General features: G+C 41.9%; 1 protein-coding gene across 1 annotated transcript in view; it reads right to left on the bottom strand.

The window, feature by feature from the left end:
• Nucleotides 1-25542, bottom strand: part of ABCC5 (ATP binding cassette subfamily C member 5) — a 93624-nt gene that overhangs the window by 45535 nt on the left and 22547 nt on the right. The window contains 10 exon segments of the mRNA XM_042780293.1: nucleotides 246-317; nucleotides 1595-1951; nucleotides 5996-6103; nucleotides 6529-6677; nucleotides 10008-10155; nucleotides 10757-10930; nucleotides 11751-11984; nucleotides 16881-17028; nucleotides 17782-17937; nucleotides 18116-18273. Of these exon segments, the coding sequence (XP_042636227.1) occupies nucleotides 246-317; nucleotides 1595-1951; nucleotides 5996-6103; nucleotides 6529-6677; nucleotides 10008-10155; nucleotides 10757-10930; nucleotides 11751-11984; nucleotides 16881-17028; nucleotides 17782-17937; nucleotides 18116-18273 (1704 nt within the window).

Here is a 25542-nt window from a genome sequence, read left to right on the forward strand (position 1 = left end):
TAAGGCACTTGACTGCTAACCAGAAGGCTGGTGGTTCAAACCCACCAGCCACTCCTCGGAAGGAAGGTTGGGCAATCTACTTCCATAGTGATACCGCCTCGGCAACCCAAGGAGGGGTCGCTATGACTCGGTTCTGACTCAACGGCACATAACAACAACAACAACAACGGTATTTATACAGTATCCATGTAAAGATGATGGGCTAACCAGAGTCCAGAAAAAAGTAGGTAGTAACGAAATCTTACCTGGCCTAAAATGGCTGAAATCAGAGAGGTTTTTCCACTTCCCACGCTGCCACAGATTCCAACCAGTTTACCCTGGACAAGTACACAGAAAGGACGATCATTCAGAGAATACTGACCACTCATCTCTAGGTGCATTCAATTTCTCTGAGGAGAAACACGTTAACAATAGCCCATCAATGTAGGAACTGTCATCCTGAAGACCAACAAGTCACTCACCTTTGTTTCTCACTTGTTAGCCACCTACTTCAGAGGGTTTCTGTGAGGACATGCTGAGGTAACAGGCATGGAAGCCTTTGAGAAGAATTAAATGTGCCACACACATTACAGTATAAATATCCCATGATCACTTTTAAAAAGGCCAGCCCCTTTCCTACCTCATTGGTAACCTATGTTTTTTATTTGTTTGTTTTTGTTGTTGTGTTTCGGAAGGGAGGGCAGGACTCTTGAACATTATTTTATGCTTTTTCTCCAGGTTTTTCCTATAAATTATTTCCAATAAAAACTGTGTACATTGTTGATTTCATGTTTCTACAAAATATTTCAAAGGATCTGAGGAATACTTATACCATCAATGCCACATAAAAGTAGAAAACCAAGCCTGTGATTAAGTGAATATCCCCAGGCAAGATCATAAATGTTAATGAATAGTGTTAAAAGCTTTCAAGAACATAACAGATGATTTAAGAACAGTCCCTGTTTTACCAACTCTATGCTGGCTCACATCTGCCAGGAAGGGATAAATGAAGAGTGAGGGTGTGGAAGGAGCATGGAGTCTGGAGGCCCAATCCCAACTCCACTACCCCATTGCCTTTGTGTTGATTCTGACTCACAGTGACCCTACAGGACAGAGCAGAACTGCCCCATAGCATTCCCAAAGCTATCATCTTCACAGAAACAGACTGCCACATTTTCTCCTGTGGGGACCACAGTTAACTGAAACTGCAGAAAAGAGGGGACTGCTGTACTTGTTATATGCCAGGGTCTGTGCTGTACACAGCCTAGTGGTAGTGAGAAGCTCACACACAGTTATAATAATGAGAAATAACTTGTATAGCTCCCATGCAATTATAACAATCAGAACCCTATTCAGGTCAAAATCTTGGAAAATCCACTTGAATGCTTCATTTTCCTTATAGAAAATGAGCACTCCATGAGATCAGTTTGTTATTGATTTCAAGTGCTTAAATATTCCTTTTAGAGTTGCAGCTGACCAGATTTGGTCTTTACTTCAAAATTACTCATAGCCACAAGGAACTTTGCTAAAACGAACAGCACCTGCCTGTCGTTGCCATGAGAGTGGCAGGATGGGGATGGGGAGTGCGGGAGGTGGGGTGGGGCAGCCACGTTACCTCTTCGATCTCCAGGTCGATGCTGTACAGTGTCCTCTGTAAGCGGAGGTTGCCTAGGTGGATGTGTTTGCCGTCCTCCTCCTCAGGACTCGGCCGCTCGTCACTATCCAGCAGGAGGTGGCCCTTCTGCTCTGCCAATACCGCCTGATGCTCAGTGCGCTGCAGCTGCCTCACCTTCTCTTTCTTGCCCCTGGCAGCCCTCTTGTCTTTTTTCATTTTGGGGGTCAGCTTGGGTGAGTTCTGGATACTGGAGTGGGAGGAGTCCCATGCCAAGGTGGCATTTTTCATCTCTATCTTGATGTGAGGGCTGGCTGGCTTTTTCTTTATCATGTGAACCTCTTCCATTAGAAACAAACTCTGATAGGAGTTGTGAGAGAGGTGCAAAGATGAGACACTGGATCAAGACCAGGGAAGACAAGCCTAGGGCGCACACTCACGAAGCAAAACACATCAGGCTATACAGTGGAAGGCAGCTGAAGGGCAAAAGGTAGCTCATTAGTGAAGCCCAGGCTCAGGGCCATCCAGGGGTCATGGGAGTGTGGGGATATCCTCAGGAGGTACAGGGAGGGGACTTGGCAACACTTGCCCAACACACCACAATAAAAATTACATGCTCAATTACCTTGTTCTTCCTACTAGCCTAAGGTGAGCCAATGGACATTTAACTAGTGGTATGCAGCCCCTACTCTCACTTATGAGTTAAGAGTAGTACGTTGTTTAAAAAAACAAACATGGCATGCTGAACTCCTGCATAGACCCTCATGACCCTGTTTTCCTCTAGGAGGTGGGAAAGGCCAGCCTGAGATATAACCAGGCCTAGACCGCTAGGATGAGCTAGGATTAGACATGAGTATCTCAGGCTTTACTGACACTAGAGTACACTTTTCCAACATATCCTCATGCCTTCAGAGTCTTGCCTTGGAACTTGTGAGTATTCAAACCACCAAAAGAACAGATTTGCGTGAAAGTGAATGGTATCTGCCTGAGAAACATCCCTTGGGAAGATCAAGACTCTCTCCTCCCACTCCTTCCTCAAGACCCACTGAGTTATGTTAAGGGACGGAAAATGGAACTCTTGAACAAGTGTTTATGAAATCAGCTCTGAAACATTGGCCACAATAAATCACAGCCTAGGACTTCCCCATACAGACTCCGAACCCTCTTCTGAAAACCCTCTTAAAACTGATCTTCTCTACAAAGGAGAACAACGTGGAACAAAACTCAAAATCATTTGGAGGAAAAAAAGGGGGAGGGGACCAGGTTTGCTGGTCCGATAGAGCCTGGTGGAACCACTGAGACTATGGCCCCTAACTGCCCTTCAGGTCTGGAATTGAACCCACACCTGTAGTTTCCAGCCAAACAAAATACAGGCATATGAGTTGAACATTTACCTCAAGAAGATACTCTCCTTGAAAAGAACAATCATGGGAGAAAGAAGGGCTGCTTATACATAGGGAGACAGCTCAGGGGGCAGGAGTCCATGGAGGGATGGACACAGGGAAGAGGTAACTATCGGGAGGAAGTGGGAGGGGAGCTGTTGTATTGTGGTAACTGTGGTCAATGTCATGAGACAAAGTATACGTGAACTGCTGTATGAAAAGTGAATTTGCTCTGTAAATCTTCACCCAAATCACACACAAAAAAAAAAACTGATCTTCTCTACAGAATCCTATCCCAGTTCCATTCTCACTATGATTAAAAAATAGTAATAAAAAGTTTTAAACAGCATTAGAAAGATGACTTTGAGAGTCAGGATTTTTTTTGCTTATTTATTGAGAACCCTGATTATTTTGAAATTTTCAGGTGCTACTAAATGCAATTATGGACAAGAAAAAAATAATCCCTTTCCCCAAGAGCAAACTCTGTCTCCCGGATTCTACATTTCCAAGCGTGTTCTTTCCTTGCTCAAGTCACCACATCTCCTATTCATTCTTAATCCCCCAATGTTCTCAGAAGTGGCAAGTCTCTCAATTTCCTAGATAATCTCCACTACTTGTAGACCTTAGGTTTAGTTCTTGCTTTCAGAAAACAGTTGCTGGTTTCATTTGCTCAGAGCCTTCCTGAGAGACTAAGAATAACATGCCAAGTATTTTGACCACCTTCTCAGAGTACAACCATATGCCGACAGGATTCCTGTCACTTCTCTCCCCAAAGCATTAACAAAAGGACAAAGATTGTCTAGACTTCAACAAACTATTTAAAAATATGCTTGTGCCTACTGGTTCACAAGACTCTTTCCTTTCCCCAGGGTCCCTACAGCCCTGTATGCCTTCCAGCAGTCAGCTTCATGTCACACTGCCCTGAGATGCTAAGGCAGGCAAGAGCCTCATAACAGCTGAATTTCTATCTCCTTGAATTTGCATCCACCAGGCAACTCTACATTGGAGGTGGCGTCCCACTTCCCATCTACAAGTTATCATCCTATTGGATATTTTATATTCCTTTTCTCACCCTTTATCCATACAGCACAAGTATGGGAAGCAACAAGTTCTTCTGCAAGACAGACTTCCAAGGTATGTCAAACAGAGAAAAGACTGCCTGTACTTGCAAACCTAACAGATTCCCAACTTCATTAAAAAAGTGAAAGGAAGTCATGCAAAACAAGACTGCAAAGAGTAAAAAGTAGGTTTTATGGCATCTTCACTGAATTTCAAGGTCCATAAAATAAATCAAAGAAGCAATTCCCCATCTTTGTTAGTCTTTCATCCATCTTGTAGGAAATGAAAGGAGAGCAGATGCTTCTTGGGGAGATATAATCTCAGGAACAGTCTTCCCCTTTCCTTAGATGATCCCCGGGATTGAAGCAGATAGCTTTTATTGAACTCAGAAACGTTAACAATAAACAGTCCCCTCAAATCTAACAAAGTCAATGTAATACTAGTTAAAAGACACCTAAAGATCATGAGAAGAAATGCTTAGAGTTGGGGAGGGATTAAGTAAGAATGTTTGTGCTATGCTAAGCATCTACTTCAAAAAAAAAAAAAAAAGCTGCCATGAGGAGAAAGATAGAAAGGGCATGAAGTCTCATGGGGCATAGAACAGAGCTGTGGGTGATGTTGCTTCTATATTAACTTTGAAGCTGCCTGGATAGAGAAGGAGCTATGACATGAACAGCCACCTGCTAGTACAAGTCTTCAACACTGTTCTAAGAAATGAAGGGAAAAGAGTCCTCAAGAAACAAGGGGAGAACAAAACTATACTCTGTACTCTTACTCTTCCACCCAAAATGCCACCAACTCCATTCACTAACAAGGACATAGAAACAAACAGAACAGAAACAGAGGGGAAACTTATGGCCAACACATTTGCTTCCTTACTTCTGTAACTGGATATTGGGCTTTGGCAAAACAAAGCTCTGATTACATTTAGACCATTTCTTTTCATATGACTCTGTTCTTGGCCTCCAAGCAGTCAGGCAATTGGGGTGGGAGAGCAGGGGTGGAAGAGGATTACTGATTAACTTTCTTGACTGGAATTCACCTTTCACCTGGCTAACAGTAAACATGTAGAATATAAATACATCCTGGGAAGTTCTCCATTCCTCTTAAAAAGTAAACCTAATTAGTATTTTCTGAATAGCTAAGGTGATGATATTAATCCCTCAAACACCTGGGCTTTGAGCCTGCAAGTGACCTGGTGTCCTTCAGTCTCACTGCCTGAAGGAGGATTAGCAGGACCTAATCTGAACAGTGGCTTTCTCAAGACATTCCAGCCCACATAAGTGGTGCTCCTTTTGTTTTTTGTTTGTTTTGTTTTTGAAAGTATTAACCATTTTTAAATATCTATCTCCCTCTTGTGTCATGGATCTGTATTTTTCTGGAGGTGTATAATCAACTAACCACCCTTTCCTTTCCACCAAGGAAATAAAAACAAACCACTGATATTTACTCAACTGCACTGCACTTCTCAACATGATCTAGTTTTATGACTATTCCCATGTCACTGCATCATGAGTGGCATCATGAGGGTATCAAAAAGGACTCAGCATATAGAGACCAATCAAAATGACAGTCACAGAGATCACAGGGAAGAAAACCTGACAGTCACCTGACAGTTCTGATCGTCAGTTCTGATCGTCTAGGTTAATCACTTAATGGGATGGGACAGTAAATTATGACACATGCCCATGTCAGGTCCAGGCTAAAGGGCCTGCCTGTATAAGGTAACAGTGAACTCCTGTGAGCTTATGTCTATTAAGAATAAACATTTACATTTATTAAAAAGGTAAGTAGTCTTGTTCCTTAATTCCACCTCCTCCACTGCCTCCTTTCTTATCAACTCAGTGAAAGTTTAAAGGCAAACAAACCAAAGAGCAGCCAGCCTTGTGGGGTCCACTGGGACAAAGGTAGGATCTTTTCTGCCAGGGATACTGCTGACATGACGGAAGAAGGAGCCACTTACCTTAAATCTGTCGGCAGCAACAGATGCTTCTGAGAGGGATTTTACTGAGAACGGTGTTACTTTCAAAGCAAAAGTCATAGAATTGAAGACAGTCACCACTGTGAAAGCCTGAAAATAAGAAAAAAGAAGAAATTGAGTCTGATTAGGCTATGCAACTAAAATAACAAGTCATAACACACTTCCTTTCAGGCTTAAGGAAGGCTGCAGCTTAATTGTGAAATGTTACTATAAATCAGATACATTTTTTAAAAGGTAGAGTTTCTATGAGACCTTTAATTACAATTCTCAGTAAACCTGACCAAAAGATGATCTGTATTTTCAGAATTAAATCCAAACTCAAGACTGACTAAAAACAACCTGTACACTATTTGTACATAAGGACTGAATCTTCCCTCTTCCATTTTTTGGCTCAATCACATGAATGAAAAAATACCTTCTAATTTTGGGGGGAACCTCCAAATCCATTAAGAGGACCAGGGCATCTCCATGAGTGGTATTACTGACACGTTCCCCAGCCCTGAGGGCTCACTGACCTGTGCTGCTGTCAGATCGAAGCCAAGGGTCATGTGGACTGAGAAGGTCACCACGCTAGCGATCACCACCACAATGGGAGCCACGCCAACAGTGATGCTCTGAAAGTACCCAGCTTTTTCCAATATCCGACGCTCCTCCTCTCGGATTTCTAATAAAAAGCAAACCAATTTCTAAGCAAATGACACGAAACCTGGAATATTGATCTACTTGCTACTAAACAGGACTCTGTAGGTCCTCAGCCACATATCATTCTAAAACAGCCCTTTAACACCTATAATGTAAAAGCTAGATCAATACGACTATTAAATACTATCATTAAAGAATAAGCACTGGCACACAAGCAAAAAGCAGTCACTCCATATCAATAAAATGATTAGCATCTGCTTCTTTCTAATTCTTCTTGCAAGCTTTTTTTTTTAATGGTTAGAGGGAAAGAGCACATTGATTGTACTTGCAATTGGCAATTTGTTCACCTGGTTGTTGCTTATTTTCTGCTTGGGGAATTATAGGACACACTATACACACAACAAAGAGCTCTGGTGGCACAGTGCCTAAGGCATTTGACTGCTAGCCAGAAGGTTAGAGGTTCAAAACCACCAGCTGCTCCGTAGAAGGAAGATGGGGCAAACTACTCCTGTAAAGATTTACAGCCTAGTGGAAACAATTAGTCCAAGCAAGTGGTACACCATGCGATCCGCAGCCTATATGACTATACGAGCAGAACAACTAGATGGTGCCAGCTACCACTGTCAACCACTCGGAGAGGGATCTATGTAGGAGATCCTGGATAGAGTGGAAGAACAATGTGGAACAAAACTCAAAATCATTTCGGGGAGGAAAAAAAAAGGGGAGGACACCAGGTTTGCTGGTCTGATAGAGCCTGGTAGAACCACTGAGACTATGGCCCTAGCTGCCCTTTAGGTCTGGAATTGAACCCATACCTGTGGCTTCCACCCAAACAAAAGACAGGCATAGGAGTTGAACATTTACCTGAGGTAGATACACTCTTGGAGAGAACAATCGTGGCAGAAAGAAGGGCTGTGTATGCACAGGGAGACAGCTCAGGGGGCAGGAGTGCATGGAGGGATGGACACAGGGAAGAGGTAACTATTAGGAGAAAGTGGGAGGGGAGCTGTTGCCTTGGGGTAAATTATACTCAGTCATGAGACAAAGTGTATGTGAACTGCTATATGGAAAGTGAATTTGCTCTGTAAACTTCACCCAAATCACACACACACACACACAAAAAGAATAAATTTCAAAAGAGAATAACAACAACAAAAAAGGATTTACAGCCTCAGAAACACAATGGGGGTTGCTATGAATCAGAATTGACTAGATGAATGTTTTTTTTTTTTTTTCTTTCTTTTTTCCCAGGATACATACAACAGCAACAGAGGACACAGAAGGAGTTAACATTTCCCAGAATGTCCACTGTATGTTCACACTGGGTTGGAGGCTGTCATACAAAAAAAGCAGTAAGGATGATTAGAAAGAAGGTGGGTGAAATACAATTTTGGTAAGCAGAATGATAATTCTTAAAATATTTGCAAAACTCACACCCTTAATAACAGAGTGAAGATTGAGTACTAAAGACCATGGATTAGGAGGTACAACAATTAACATGGTGAGATATTTTTAAACAAACTTATAAATAAAAAAGTAATTATTCTGAGAGGCTACGCACTGACTGTGAATGTATTACCACTGCCCAGGACATTGGGAACTATCTTTAGAGTTGGTTTATAAGTCATATATAAAAAAATCAAACTCATTGATTTAAAGTTTATCCCATACCATGTTTGTGTCTACAATGAACAAAAATGCTCTTTTCAAATTTAAACACACAGGTAAAGATACCAAAGTCAGGGGCTGGGGGGTGAGCAGAATCTCAGAAAGATCATAAAATTATTATAGAGTCTAAAAGCCCGAAGGGACCATCAGTGGTCACCCTGTCAACAACATTCTTGGTGCAAGTCCACTTAGCATTCATTTGTTCCAGTACAGTGGTCCCTAGCTCACTAAGGAAGCAGCCCAATCCACGGCTGCACACCTATGATGTATGCCCTAGCTTCATAGCCCTTACAAATAAAGTACAAATCCTACAACTGGGCATACTTCCTCTGAAGGTTTAATCAGCAAACCAAGCAGAGAAACAGCTTCCTTGATCTGAATACTATTCTACTCAACCTCAGATTGCATTGTATCTCCAATTTTAGTATGATAAAAAATACATATAACATGCAATTTGTCATTTTAACCATTTTTAAGTGTACATTTCAGTAGCATTAATTACATTCACAACCTTGTGCAACCATTACCATTATATATTTCCAAAACTTTTTCATCATTCAGGTAGAAACTTGATACATACCCATTAAAAAACTCTCAATTTCCCCCTCCCCACAACCCTACTAGCTTCTAATCTACTTTCTGTTTCCATGAATCTGCCTGTTCTAGGTGTATCATGTAAGTGGAATCATACATTATTTTTCCTTTTGTGTCTGGCTTATTTCACTTAGCCTAATGTTTTCAAAGTTCATCCAAGTAATAACATGTATCGGAACTTCCTTCCTATTTATTCCATTACATAGCTATGCCACATTTTATTCATTCATCTACTGACGGACACTTGGATTGTTTCCACCTTTTGCACGTGAACTTTTTAATAGCGATGTATTCAGCTAGCTCGCTATGAGACTTTAGTCAATTAGTGGCCCAATTTTTTTTTTCTTTAAATTAAGGTCAAATATAATTATGTATTTTTTATGCCTTATTTTTTGCTGTATATATATAGTTTTTAACTCTAAAATACCTTTAAAATATTTTCCTTAAACTTTACCTTTTTTATAAAGCCCATCATTCCAACTTTAGTTAAGATCTTTTCCAATGCCCAATCTATACTAGTCATATCCCTCACAGTTTTATATCATTTACATATTTGACAGGCTTATGTCTGCATCAGATTTACTGATCAGGATAGGGCAAAGAATTAAGGACTCTGTATCTCAACATAAATCGGTTACTTAAGCGAACAAGTGACGGTATCTAGTGAGTGTCAGAGCTAGGAACAAGAGTTTAGCTGTCCAGTGGTTCTTACAGCACATACCTCAGTCAGGGTCACAGAACACTACCTTTGGTGCATAAGTAATTATACAGGGTTGGAGGCAAAGAACTCCTTGAGTCATTTGATACCATTTTCTGTGATATCCTCGTGGGAAGGCTAGAAAATCACGGGCAGAATGAGTTATTCCTAACTTGTGTTATCTTAGGACTTTCTTAGGTCACTGGTGAGGTAAAGATATAGGTTCAAATCTCTAAGTTTCCTTTCAATGTAAACACTCTATGATATTATGATCCTATGACATTAAGATTCCTAGTATCGAATGTGCCAAGGCACCAAAGTGTGTGGATAATGAGAGCCAAAGAATCCAAAGTACTTCACCATTATATACATGTGAAATCTTTTTACACTCACTTTGAACACTCTGAGAAAATGCTTTCACCCAGGCATACATTTTAATAAATTTAATGTAGGTGAGGACTTCATTCATCTTCTGGACACGGTCGTCTGTGGCGGCCACACATTTTCTCCTGAAATATGCAGTGAACCGTGACGCAAACATCTGAAAAGAAAAGTGATGTCCTGCCGAATTAGAGCTCATTCAAACTTACGAACTGCCTAGCTTTCCTGGGAAATAAATCAGTTACTCTAAATAAAGTGTGCACATAAGCCTGTTTTCTGGATCAGGCCATCTTTCATGTAATTGTGCTGTTTTTTAATGAAAGGGTTCTACTAAATTATAATCAAATATTATTTCATTCTTATCCCTTTGTAAGGCAATTAAAATAAATGAATATTTGTTCTCATATTAATCGTAGACGTTGAGTACTCCCAAAGGGGATGCAGGAGAGCCCTATCAGCTAGCACCAACTCAGGACAGAGTAACCTCAACACTCTGCGTTACTTGGGAACACCTGCTGGTCTTCTCCTTCATGCAGGCTTTCTTTTCATCTCACTAGGAGCCACTGCTTTTATGCTCTCACTACCTCTCAAGTAAAAAATCTGCCTGTATAAACTGAGCACTCTTTTCAGACTTTTCCAAACCAGCACTCGCTTTGAGGAAATTGCCAATCAGAGCTGTGATACCTCAGTGATGACTAATAGAGCCCAATGGAAGTAATGATCTCCCAAGGAGAAGCTGCCACGATAGGAGGATTACTTACCATTGCTGGATAAAAGAGGATAAAAACAGCTGATCCCAGGAAGCCCGTTGGTCCCAGAATGATCACATTATAAATCATGCCTAAGATGGCAACAACGGGTCCTCCAGCCAGTAAGCTGCCAACAGCAGCTGCTTCAAACATCCTCTGCCCATCGCTGGAGCAAATGTTGATGAGCTGTGGAACAGAGAGAGCAGTGAGAGCCCTCTGCAAGGATACAGACCACTTATCTCAAGAGGAGGCTGAAGAATCCTATTACTAGGTATATATCCAAAGAAGTGAGAGCCAGGACATGAATAGATATGCACACCCACGTTCACTGCAGCACTATTTACAATAGCCAAAAGATGGAAACGACCTAAGCGACCATCAACAGAGGAATGGATAATCAAACTGTGGTACATAAATGCAATGGAATACTATGCAACACTAAAGAATAATGTAGAATCTGTGAAACACCATATAACATGGGTGAACTTGGAGGACATTATGCTGAGTGAAATAAGTCAATCTTAGAAGGAGAAATATTGTATTAGTCCACTGTAGTAAAGAGTCAAGGAAAGGTTTATATATGGAAAGAAACTTTTTTTGTTGGTTAACAGGGATGGGAAGGAAAGGGAAGAAAAACCGCTAGACAGGTTAAAAACAAACAAACAAACATATATATAAACCAAAGATTATTAGTGGTTACCAGGGGTAGGAGGGAGGGGGAAAGGGGTAGCTTTTGTTTGTAGGACATTGAGTTTATGTTAATGGTGGTGGAATATTTTGGAAAGGATAGCAATAATGGTGGCACAACAAGAAAAAAGTCATCAATGTCCCTGAGCTGTAAATGGGAAAGTTGTTATGTGGGTGAATGTCTTGGTATGTACATTTTCACCACAGTAAAAGTAAAAAGAAAAAAGAGGAGGCTGAAGGACAAAGCAGGGCCCCAAAGGGAAAAGTGAGCCCAAGCTGGCAACTTGCTCTCTGCCCCAAAACAAACATCCTCACTCACCTCACCCAGAGACTTCTCTTTAATGTTCTTTAACTTAAGGATCTTCTTAAACGCCATGGTTAGGATGGCCCCCCGCAAACGGACACCAGTTCGGTAATTCAACGCCCAAGTCAGTGCAAGCGACCAAGACCGCACAATTTCTGTCAGAAGGAGGCCCAGGACTAACAGCAAACTGTAGCGCAGGTTAGACTCTGTTGCCTGGGTGTACTCCAAGAGGTGTTTCACCATGAAGGCCTACAGGGAGAAATATAAACCACTGTCAACATCTCCACAGCACCCACACACAATGCCACAGTTTTGTGTTAAGTTAGAAAGAGTAGGCTGCTCCATTGTAAAGTGATATTTACGCAAGCAAAGAAAAACCTCCTTGGAGGACCAAATAGTACTGACAACCTGCCTGCAGTGGTTGACTTAGGGCATTATGCAGGAGGTAGGTCTAATTTGAAACTCTGTTCCTTAAGGACACCATCAAAACCATTACTCTTTCTAATGTAACATAAACCTGTCCGTGAGCTGACATTCATTCTAAACACTTGTTCATCAAAAGCATATATTTGACTTTATTCCAGTATTTCCACACAGTGATACATTTCTTTAAGTGAAATTAAAACCTTTTTTGGATTGTTTCAAACGTGCTTATTTGATAAAAAGGAACAGTGTACCTACAGTTGTACTGGGGAAGAGTGAGAAGTGCATTTGCAAAACATTCCTGAAAATAAACATCAGCAGTTTAATGGTACAGAAGAGAGCAAACAAAGCAGTCTATCAAAAATCCAGACACCCTCCCCAATGGGGGGCCCTCCCCCACTCCCCACTCCCTCCCAAAAACAAAAACATGTTACCTCAGGTAGCATATGTCTAACACCACCTGCAGAGAGGGAAGGCAGCCAGCCCCCAAGAACCACCGATTGCCACCTCCAGCTCTGAGGTCCTGCAACGCCGGAGCACACACTCACACAAGGCACATTCAGCAACAGTATTGAATACCAGGAGGTGGGAAGTAACGTACTTTTATTGAAAATCAAAAAATAAATAAAGAAAAGTACCATCTTCAAAGAGCATCTCACAAACACTGTACAACAGGAGGAGCATTGCAGTAACATACAATGGGAACATACAGAGTCGAGTTATACAAGGCTAGCCATCTAACAGGTCATCTGGCCTCCCAACTATTGTTTTAACTACACACAATGGAAATACAGAATAGAACCAACATCCATTTCCAGAGTCCGAAGTAGTACATCAAGCTGAGAGCACTTAATTGGTTAGGGCTCCTGGAGTCGCAATGATTCTGCAATGGAGTAGATATTCTCTAGGAATAAAGACCTTGCTGCTAAAGAAAGAGAATTAAAACAGAACAAAAAAACAAAACAAAACTGAAAATGCCCCAAAGAGGTACTCTGTTTAAAATTGCTGGTGCTAGTGGTTCACTAGGCTGTGAGGAATTACCTCTGCTCTGGACTGAATACAAAAATCTAGGCCCCAACGGGAAACTGGTGGCATCCTTCATAGTCTTTGCAAGTCCTTGAAGCTAAAATTGATTTTGCCAAAAATTAAACAAAAGACAAACCACAACAAAAGAAAGCCAAACTGATCCCCCACCCTGAAGGGAGAAAAAAAAAAAACTCAACGAGAAACCCGTCCATCCCATCTATCCCCATTCCTTATAGCAAAGGTTACTGCAGTAGTAAGCCAGTGCTGAATGCCAGACAGCACTTTAGGCCAGACGCAAGAGTCCTGAGGTAGCTAATGCTGCATTCCAGAACCCAGATTCCCTCTGGATTAGTTTGTATTTCTCCTTTTCCTGAGAGTAAATTAATACCAGGTGTCCACTAGATCCTAGGAAACCCCACCAATCAAATTTATGTCAAGTCCCAGTAAATAACGTGATTGAATAAGAGATTTCCAATTCAAAAAAACTATTATATTCCACCTCTCCCCCACCTCAGATTTTTAGGTTTATTTATATCCATTGTTTGGGTCACAACTGTATACAGCTGGGTTGTTGGTTTACTAGCAAGAAGATGGGCTTCTTTTCCAGTATGCAATCCAAAATGTGGAACTGAGTCACTGCATGGCAGGGTCAAAGCCCCCTTTTCCTCTCGTGAAGCAACTCAGTAAGATGGCGGTGCAGTAAAGCATTTTCTCACACACCACGGCACTGATGGACCAGTCTCCAAAGGAAGGCGTGAAAGGACAGCAGGTTGTTGGTTTGGGTTCCTTCCTTCCCAACCTTTATAGTGCCATTTTTTCAGCACAGGGGTAATAGCATCAGCACCTCCCAGATGGGAGGAGCAAGGGAAGGTAAAAGACATAATGAATGTTTATACTATGCAAAACTTTCAAAGGGGGGGAAAAAGAGGAAACAGCAGATTAAAGAATTTCCAACACATAGGGTTTTAAAAAAACAGTCACATTTCAAACCATTTTGTATGGGAAAAGAAAAAGAAGGAGAAAAAAAAAAAGTTTGCATGAAAAATCCAACCAAAACACTTAATTTTAAAAAGTTACAAGTTTATCATTTAAATTTAAACAAACTGGGAGAAAACTTGAGATTGTCAGTATAGCTGTCTGGCTGTGGAAAGCATTCCCAGTGAATAAACATTACCTTACCTGAACTCTTGGCGAGAGATTCTGCCCAGCTTGACTCTCTCATTCTGACCGCAGAATACAGCCATCCTGAAAATTCTAAAGAACAGCTTCTGTCACTGGTTCCACTACAGAGACTCCCCCCAAATCCAGATCCTGACAGCACCAAGCAAGCTGCAGCTGGAGAGAGGTTGGAAGGGTGGGAAACTTACCTCACTAAAGGGCTTTTCACTGTCCTTTCCCCAAAAGGCCCTCTGGGAAAGTTAGCATTCACCAGAGAGAGGCACTGCAGGAGGCAGCCTTCACTTGCGCATCTACAGGCAGATGCTAATTCTTTACACACAAATCGGAGGTCAGGCCCAGTCCTTTAAAACTGTCTTAGTCCAAGAAGGCTCCAAAGTATCTCTTTGGAAGCTCATCTTAGGTCAGGACCATCCTTCTAGACTCTGGTGCTCCGTGGACATAATCATGACCCCTGGGTGCCCTGCACAGAGCTCTGGTCCTCTGGCATCAGAGAAACTTTCGGGTCAGTTTGATGCTTAAATGCCCAGGCAATTTAAAAAAATTAAAAAAACCCCAACATGATTGTGTTCCAGATATAGCTACAAAAGTTCAATGAGGCCTGAGGGGAGATAAGGGAAGTGATGCTATATTTGGGGCGCCCATCTTTGGGAAGTCTGTCCTTATGTACATTTTTGTAAGAACAGACGAAGCCAGTTTGAAAGTCATGCCAGATCAGAAAATGCGCAAAAATCAAAATGAGTGTCCCTCCAAGGGATTTAAATCCACGGACAGAAGGTGGGCTCACTGCCAGTACTAATCTCAAAACCAGCCTGGTTCTTCAATTTCCAATTTATAAGGAATGTATTAGAATCAGAACAACAACAACAAAAAAGAAATTTGGACTGGTGACACCTTTTAAGTCTTTTATCAATAAAAAAGACTGTGGACAGGTTCACTGCTTTTTCAACTTGTGCTGGAATAGAATCTCATGAAAGAACACTGACCTTAAGGTGCTCTTCCCCAAGAGGGCAGAGAAAACCAAAGGCACACTGCTGTTTTCCTATTAAAGGAGGGCTCTCAGCTTTCTCTGGTGTCTACAACAGTTTACTAGAGATTAGTATTCCAGTGCACTGCGCCTTAAAAGAGTGATCAAGGGATGTGCAGGTGCTCAAAGGAGTGACCAGAAAGCCACAAAGTGAACATGCATAGGTAACTTTTTTCCCAAGAGAAAAAAATCAAAATCCCAACAATCCATGTTTTTTGTTTTTTTTTAATGGGGGAGCCAATGAATTTCTTACACTGAGCAAATGGAATCAAGAAAGCCCATTATCACCTTATTGACAAAGCCAGTATACCTCCACCCAGCTGAAAGAATTCTATGAAAGATCAGAGCAGCCACCAGCCCTGTAGTGAAACAATGACAGAAGCTCTTCTTGGTGGAAGCTGGTTCTATGAAAATATTTGCCATTTGGGACAATAACATAACATAACATTTCAGTTACATGGTCCCTCTTGCTTAAAAGTTACATAAAAGTATGTCAGTTAGTCAATTAACATAGAAACCCAATAGCAGAAAAGTAGTGTTCTCTGCTTCAGAAAAAAAAAAGATCAAAACTTTAAAAAAAAAAAAAAAAAAAAAAAATTAAAAAAAAAAAAAAAGGAAGAAAGGATCAAACATTAAAATAAATAAAGAAAGAAACCTCTGCAAATTAGTTTTACCTAATTACCATGCATCTTAGGTATATACTTACCAAAACCATGAACCTTCAGCTTACTCACACACGAAAAAATGCACAGTGTAAGCAGTACTACTGCTCCGATGCCTCAAGGCAAATGTGTAGAAAATAGGTTTAATTGAAGTCTCAAGTGTAAAGCAGCACAGCGGGTGTAAGAAACGAGTGTCCGGAAAACAGTGTGAAGGTCAAAGGCTCTCTTCGCTCACTCTGCTTTGGTACAGACTAGGAAAAAACCACGCTGACACCCCAACACTCGCCACACAGTTTATACTACCAGCCAAAATTTAACGGACTCCAGGTCAGACTCTAAAAACCTCAACAACCCTCTAGCTTCTTCAGGGCTCACTTGCCAAAGAACCGTCAAACAACTTGTGGTCACTCTGCCCCTGTGAACCAAGCCGGTCATTTGGTACATCACTACTGCCAGCTCACCAGCCTGTGCCACACAATGTTGCTCTCACCCACTCACAGCACTACTGAACCAAGACTGTCATTTCACGTCAACGCGCAAGCGAGAAACACAATCCTGTTCAGAACGAGAATCGGTTCAGTTTCACCCCCACCCCTGGAAAGCAAGCCAGCTCCATTTCTCCTCTGGCGGTACCGCCCCTTCTCCTTTCAGCTGCAGACAAGCCACCAATCACTCCAAAGTCAATCATTCCCTTTCAACAGACCTGGAGGCATTACTAAGGCTGCTAACTAGCCCAAACGTAAGTACAAAACCCCTGCAACAGAACAAGAGTGTTAGAGCTGGCCATGGCCGGACCCCTGGAGACTGTCAGAAAGGATGGTTAGAACTTACTGGTCCACTGAAGCCAGCCAGCTGCGTGATCATCAGGCACACGATGGAGAGGATGAGCCTGGTGCGGCAGAAGATCCACACAACCCTTCGGAGGGAAGCAGCGTCTGGCCCAACGTCATTCAGCTCTTCTTGCCACAGTCTCTCTAGTCTTAACAAGGGCACATGTCCTCTGTTACACATCTCTACAGATGAAAAGACATACCCTAGCTTCCCTCCTGCCATTGCTTTCTGTCTCCAGGCTTTGAAACTACTCAGACAAGTCTCTCCTAAAATTATGTACATAGTTTCCACCTCCACAGCTCTGGAAAAAAATGCCTTTCTTGGATAACTACATATATATATATAACTATTTTCTTGGATAACTACATATATATATATATTTTTTGGCTCTTGGATGACTACATATTTACTCTACATAGGGAGCCTCTAGGACTTGGAAAAGGATGAGAGCAAAATAAGTCCTTTCTTCCACCCGGAAAAACTGTCCCTTAATAAAATTTGTTTGTGGATAAGAACTTCCTTTCTCAAGGGTCCCCAGCCCTCTCTGAAGGATCCTGCAGTAAAATGTAAAGTCGTAAACTAGATTTTAATCATGACAATCAGCTACCACAAAAATGTATTCTGTCACAAGGCAGCAACATAACCTCCCTGCGGACTCAGGAAGAGAAGCGGGGCTGAGAGAGAGAGAGAAAGCCCGTGGTTAAAACAGGATTAAAGCTGAAATTGGAGATAAAGCAGAAGAGCAAAGAGTAAGTCATCCCCAGGCATCCCACCCCCCACAGGATAGCTCAGATCTTAAAAGGACACCGAGCTGTGGACTTCACACTGCTGGGCCCACACTCCTAGCTCAGGCCCTATGTATCCAGTATGTGGGAGAGGAGGGTGGATCAGAGACGCCTACCTTCTACAGTTCACATCGGAAGACTCGTACTTGGATAAAGACCACACGTCTTCCAGCAAGAGCTCCCCCTTCTTGTGGGCCACGCTGGCCAGAGGAGAAAGCCAAGAGAAAGTCATAAGGGAGAAGAGCCCAGCATTGTCCACTGGGTGCTGGTGTCTATGGAGAGAAAATCCAAATTACCAACCTCTCAGCATAGAGGCTGGCCAGTATGCATAATCCTGCTTAGAAAACAGAGTTCCTGACTAAACACATGTCTCCCCAAGTGGTCTGATCTTAGCCCCAAAGTTTCAAAAACGCTTTTGATGCTTCACAGATGAACCACAGAGCCTCTTACTTGGAAGTGGTCCGGATGGGCTTTAGAGCACTTAAGCCTTGATGGTACTTTCCCTTGGGATGGTCCTCATCCAGGATTCTCAGCTGAGAATGCACAGAGACATCCAGGGAAAGACCCTCAGCTCGGGCTGCTGTTTCCAAGGCATCCTGGCATTCCAACTATTTTAACAGATAAGAAGACAGGCAAAAAACAGTTAACAAACATTAGAAGAACAAGGGACAGGCAAATCTAACTGATATAACAACTCAGATTGTAAGCCAGATTCATCTTAATTGAGAAATCAGGAGGTTAAACACTAGGTTTGTATGATGAGAACTTGCTAAGGAACATTAAACAAGATATTTAAAATTTATATTTTGATCATTAGTATGTTTTAGCTTTCACTTCCCAGTGTGGACTGACAGTTACTTTGCTACCAATTGCAAATTCCATTGCCCACTTTCTACAACAAAAACTTCACAGTCACCTCCAACTAAATGGCCCTGTCATGCAGAAAGAGCCAAGAGGCACACATGGCTCCTGTCTCTCTGCCTTATCAGTAGTTGGGAGAGCAGAACATGGGTCTCCACCCTGGCTGCAGTTAAGGAGCTCCAATACCCAGAATTCCCTGCAGTGGGAAGGAGAAGTACAAAGTCAAAGTACAAAGTCACACATATTTACTAGGAAGCTTACAAATGTCACTTAAATTAATAAAAACCGCACATAATTCAAAGTCTGACTATGGCAGAGGAGGGTGGGCTAAGATTCTGGACATATATATGCCCATTTATTCTAAAAGTAACCTCAAGGTTATGTCTTCCTATTACAGAAGCATCATTTCCCTCAAGAAAGGATGATAGGTGCATCACCCTTTCCTCCCTGAGTAGTGAAGTGCACATGATCACAAATATATTGCCAGCTATTATTGTCAAGTAGCTAGAAAAAATAGATCCCCGAATCAAGGAAAAGCTAAGTGGTGCACCACCTAACACACTTAAGCCTTTAGGGGTAAGGAGGCATTATATCTGCAACCTACATTCAAAGAGTTTGGGAAAAAAAGAGGTATACACACACACACACACACACATATGTATATGTATGGGAGCTCTGGTAGCGTAATGCCTAAGGTACTTGACTGCTAAGCAGAAGAGTGGCGATTCAAAGCCACCAGCCACTCCTCAGAAAGAAGGTTGGGCAATCTACTTCCGTAGTGATACTGCCTCAGAAACCCAAGGAGGGGTTGCTGTGAGTCAGGTCACTCAAAGGCAAATAACAACAACAACGTGTGTGTGTGTGTGTGTGTGTAGATAAGGAGAGGGAAAGAAATAAAGCAAATGTGGCAAAACGTTAATTGGGAAATCTGGGTGGAAAGGTAAGCAGGAATTCTTTGTACTGTTCTTGAAACTTTTCTGCTAAGTTCAAAATAAATCGTTAAAAACTAGTTATTTCTATCAACAAAGTGAATAGAACCTACAGATTGGGAGGAAATTTTCAGGAACCATATATCAGATAAGGGACCAATATCCAAAAAATATATAAAACTTACACCACTTTACCATAAAAAGGCAAACAACCTGATCAAAAAAACTTGAACAGTTTACCAACGAGGATATTCAAATGGTCAAAAAGCACATAAAAAGATTACATGATTAGCCATTAAAAAACAAAACAAAACAAAACAAAAAATCCATTGTCATCAGTAGATTCCAACTCACAACAACCCTACAGAACATAGAACTTCCTCATAGAGTTCCCAAGACTGTAAATCTTTATAGAATCAGACTACCATGTCTTTTTCCTGGGCAACAGCTGGTGGGCTTGAATCACCAACCTTTTAATTGGCAGGTGAGCACTTAACCACTGTACCACCAGGGCTCCTTCATTAGCCATTTCAAACCAAACCCACTGCTGCCAAGTTGAATCCAACTCCTAGCAACCCTACAGGATATAGTAAAAGTGCCCCATAGGGTTTCCAAGGCTGTACATCTCTATGAAAGCAGACTGCCACATCTTTCTCATCACAGAGTGACTGGTGGGTTTGAATCACTGACCTTTTGGTTAGCAGCTGGGTGCTTTAACCACTGCACCAGCAGGGCTCCTCATTAGCCATTGTTGTTGTTGTTATGTGCCATCGAGTAGGCCCCAACTCATAGCAACCCCTCCTTGGGTTTCTGAGGCGATATCACTACGGAAGTAGGATTGCCCAACCTTCCTTCTGAGGAGTGGCTGGTGGGTTTGAACCGCCAGCCTTCTGGTTAGCAGTCAAGTGCCTTAGCCACTATGCTACCAGAGCTCCTCATTAGCCATTAGGGAAATGTAAATCAATACCACAATAAGAGATCACTTCACCCCAATTAGAACAACATCGATTAAAAAAAAAAAGGGAAACAAGTGTTAGAGAAGTTGTTTCTAATGGAACCCTCATTCACTGCTGGTGGGAAGGTAAAATGGTACAGCCATTTGGAAAACTGTTGGTGGTTCCTCAAAAAGCTGAACCTAGAACTACCAGATGACCCAGCAATCCCAAACCTAGGTACATACCCAGAAGAAATGAAGGTGGGAATATAAATAGAAACCTATATACCAATGTTCATTGCAGCACTTTTTCTTTTACAATGTAGGAGGCTAGAAATCTGAATTCAGAGTGCTGGCTCTAGGGGCGCTGGGTAAAGGCCCCTCAATCATGTGCTTCAGTTCTGCCTCTTGTTCCAGGCCCACTGGAGCTGAAGGTTCCTTCTGACTCAGCTACTAGCTACTGAGGCTGATGAACCTGGATTGGCACAATCCCAACATCACAGGCAACACAGCAGGCCACTGGTTCAAATCTAGGAACTGAAGATGAAGACTCAGCCAAATGCAGGATCCATATGTGACAAAAAGCTTGAGACCTTTCTTGAAGCTACTCCATATATACTGGAAGCAGGTCACACCCCAAAGGCAACACCTCTTCAACTGATTAGGTACTCACAGCAGATTCCACCATGGAGGTGATTACAATCTCATCATGAGGAATAACTGCCCAGCCGAGTTGACACATAACCTTAACTACCACACCCCTCAACAGATGAGTGGATAAACACACAATGTAAAATTACACAGCTTTAAAGAGAAATGAAGTTCTGATGCATGCCACAACATGGATAATCATTGCAAACGTTATGTCAAGCAAAATGAGTAAGTCACAAAAGGACAAATACTGTATGATCTCACTAATATAAAATAAGCAAATATACAGAAACCAAAGATTATTCATGGTTACCAGGATGGGAGAGTGGGGAAAAGGAGGATTTTCTGTTTGGGGGCATTGAATTTATGTTAATGGTGGTGGAATACTTTGAAAAAGGATAATAATAACGGTGGCAATCAACTTCTGTAGTGATACCGCCTCGGAAACCCAAGGAGGGGTCGCTATGAGTCGGGTCTGACTTGACAGCACATAACAATGGTGGCACAACATGAACATGTAATCAGTATCACTGAATTGTAAATGCAGATGTTGTGCTGGCAAACGTTTTGGTGTATATATTATCATCACAATAAATAAATTATGTCTACTAATAACATTTAAAAAAAAAACTATCCTGGCCATTTTCATACAAGATAGTAAGAAGCCAAAAAGTACAAATAGGAAGAGATAACTGGGGACTACTACAGAAATCCTGGCATAGTATGAAGACTGACTCAGGTGAACTAAGTTCAAGAGTTAGGAGAGTTTTGTGAACCCCTTGTGACATTACATCACCTTTTGACTAGTACAGCTTCACTTGCAGGCTTACATGAGAATGGCATACCAGCATTAAGAGGGAACTAAAATCTTTACATCTTCTTTCATTTAGTCTTTTTGCAAATAACATATTGAGCACCTACTATATGCCAGACTGTTGTGATGCTGGGAATAAGAATAAGGCAATCTTTATGCATACCAAAAAAAACCAAACTCACTGCTGTCCACTGCTGTCAAGTCGAATCTGACTCATAGCGACCCCTCCTTGGGTTTCCAAGGAGGTATATCTATGGAAGCAGATTGCCCAGTCTTCCTTCTGAGGAGTGGCTGATGGGTTTGAACCACCACCCATAGAACACAACAATTTCGTTTTCTCGTCTCCAAAAGGCCGAGTTACAGTTTTCAACAAAAACCTATTAATAGAAAATTAATGGACTTAAAAAAAAATTGCTGTGATTGCTCCTTTGACTACATACAGCGACGTCAGGTTCTACCACATCCTGGGTAGTAAGCAACCTTCCACATCTGAGAAAGCCAAAGTCAAAAGCCCTCACAAAGATTCCAAGGAAAGCTGGAGGCAAGGTTCATTCCCCCAGGCTTATCATGAGTACAGTGCTAGCACTACTCCACATCTGCAGATTGACAGAAAGCGAGGGTTCTTGTACCACCTTTGACTTTAAAACAAGGAACTTGGTACAATTTTATTCTGATAAAGACAAACCAATATAAAAGTGGCCAAATGGCACTAATTCTCCTTAAAATTCCATGTAATAATAAAACATGAAGTAGAATTCCCACATAAGGGTAATAAGGAAAAGTCTATATTGTTAATCCCAGAGAACTAAAACTTGCCACTGTAAGCTCCACACTTTCCAAGCTGTATCCCAGTTGTGGGTCTTTCCTAAACATTTTCCCAAATTGTCAACTGTGTTGTTACAATTTTAGTCACTGCCTACAGCAGAAAAATTAAATATCTGATGGAGATAAGATCCTCTCTTTTGAAGGAAATCCAGTCCTGTTCCCTACCAACACCAGCTCATACAGGGACAGGTTTCTTAAAAGGTTAAGCAACAGATGTTTATCTATTGGTAAGAACTCTTTAATGTCAAAATAATATTATTAGAAAAATAAAGAGAAAATAACTCTCTTACTCCAATAAAACCATCTCCTCTTCTGTCTTAAAGTTTCAACACTGCTATAGACAGAATTTTCCCATACATGGAGGCCATAGTGAAGTACAGTGATTCTGAACCTGGGTCCGCATGCTGATTCACCTGGCCACTTTGATCTTCAGTTTATTCATTTGTACAATGGTCCATGCACCTACCACACAGAGCTGAGAGGAATTAATGGGATAATGAGAAGCGCTTACCAAAGTAGAGGAGCTCTGGTAGCACAGTGCCTAAGGCATTTGATTGCTCACCGAAAGGCTGGTGGTTTAAACTCACCAGGCACTCCAGGCACTCCTCGTAAGGAAGGTTGGGCAATCTACTTCCATACTGATACTACAAAAAAACACACACTGCCTTAGAGTGGGATCCAACTCATAGCGACCCCTCCTTGGGTTTCCACCTCAAAAATCAAAAAGGAGTCACTACGAGTCGGGTTCGACTTGATGGTAGTGAGTTTGGTTTGGTTTTAGCAAAGTATGTATATAATAAACATTTAATAAATATTAACTACTGTTATGCAACCACTACAGTGGAGTCGGATCTCATAGAGACCCCTCCTTGGGTTTCTGAGGCAGTATCACTACGGAAGTAGATTGCCCAATCTTTCTTCCGAGAAGCAGCTGGTGGGTTTGAACCGCTAGTCTTCTGGTTAGCAGTCAAATGCCTTAGGCACTATGCTACCAGACTTGACTGCTAACCAGAAGGCTGGCGGTTCAAACCCACCAGCCATTCCTCAGAAGGAAGGTTGGACAATCTACTTCTGTCGTGATACTGCCTCAGAAACCCAAGGAGGGGTCGCTATGAGTCGGGTCCAACTCGATGGCAAACAACAACAACATAAATCTTTACAGATGCAGACTGCCTCATCTTCCTTTCATGGAGAGCTGGTGGGTTTGAACTGCTGACCTTTGGGTTAGCAGCTTTGACTACTATACCACCAGCAGCACCAGATAACTAAAATAACTTTTTATTATCTTAGTTTATCCATCAGATATCTTAGGGCAAGGAGCTCTGGTAGCATAGTGCCTAAGGCACTTGACTGCTAACCAGAAGGCTGGTGGTTCAAACCCACCAGCCACTCTTCAGAAGGAAGGTTGGGCAATCTAGTTCCGTAGTGATACTGTCTCGGAAACACAAGGAGGGGTCGCTATGAGTCGGATCTGACTTGATGGCACATAACAACAGCAACAACAACATCTCAACTACATTTTCTTTCCTTTATTTAGTTTCTGACTCTCTCAGGGTAGGGGAATTTATTTCCTCCCTCCTATTGTCTCTTTTGACTGCTAATCAGAAGGCTGTTGGTTCAAACCCACCAGCCACTCCTCAGAAGAACGATGGGGCAATCTACTTCTGTAGTGATACTGCCTCGGAAACCCAAGGAGGGGTCACTATGAGTTGGGTCCAACTCAATGGCACATAACAACAACATTGTCTCCCTTAAGGAGCTCTAGTGGCGTAATGGGTAAGGCATTTGGCTGCTAACCAGAAAGTTGGCAGTTCAAACCTGCCAGCTACTCTGCAGGAGGAAGATGAGACAATCTACCGTAAAGATTTACAGCCTTGGAAAGCCAATGGGGGTTGCTATGAGTTTGAAATGACTCAGTATCAGTGGTTTGGGTTTGGGTTTGGTATTGTCTCCCCTAAGGAGCTCTGGTTGTACAGCCAGTTAGTGCTGCTAACTGAAAGATCAGTGGTACAAAACCATCAGACGCCCTGCAGGGGAAAGATGTGGCAATCTGCTTCCATGAAGATTTACAGCCTTGGAAACCCTATGGGGCAATTCTGCTGTGCCCTATAGGATCGCTATGAGTCAAAGTTGACTTGACAGCAACGGGTTTGATTTAGTTTATATCTACCCTACACCTGCACACTGCAGGGGGATGCTTCTGGTAAGGGCACCTGGAAGCAGTATGTTTCTATCCTTGGCACTTAGCATAGTATAGGGCTTGGCACCTATTTAGTTGACCAGATGTCAACAAAATATCTTCATGTTGCCTCACAACCTGCATCATTATCACGTAGTAGCTTCACGAACCACTGAGGAGTTCTTCTTAACCATTCCACTTTTGTTTAGGTGCTCCAATTGTTTTGCTTGTTATTGTTGTGTTGTTGTTATGTGCCATGGAGTCAGACCCAACTCATAGCAGTGAGGCAGTATCACTATGGAAGCAGATTGCCCCATCTTCCATCTGAGGAGTGGCTGGTGGGTTTGAACCTCTAGCCTTCTGGTTAACAGTCAAGTGCCAGTGCTTATTATTAATGGTATGATAAACAGTTAGAGGATTTGTCTTCTCTTTTGGATTCTTGAGGATAAATATCCATCACTAGAATTACAGAATTAAACAGTACAACTCCTAGCTGTGGACTTAAATATAGCAACCATCAAGAAGACAGCAAAGGACCAGCTGATGCTTCATTCTGTTATTCAGAAAGTCACCAAGAGTCGGAGCCACCTCAACAAGTGCCTAGCAAGTAAATGCTCGCCCAGTTTGCTCACTAAGCCTTTCATACAGAATAAATACCCCAGCACTACTGCAAAACAGAACTTC

This window comes from Orycteropus afer, unplaced genomic scaffold, assembly GCF_000298275.1.
Source record: "Orycteropus afer afer isolate SDZICR_OR568_19922 unplaced genomic scaffold, OryAfe1.0 scaffold00032, whole genome shotgun sequence".
Classification (NCBI taxonomy): domain Eukaryota; kingdom Metazoa; phylum Chordata; class Mammalia; order Tubulidentata; family Orycteropodidae; genus Orycteropus; species Orycteropus afer.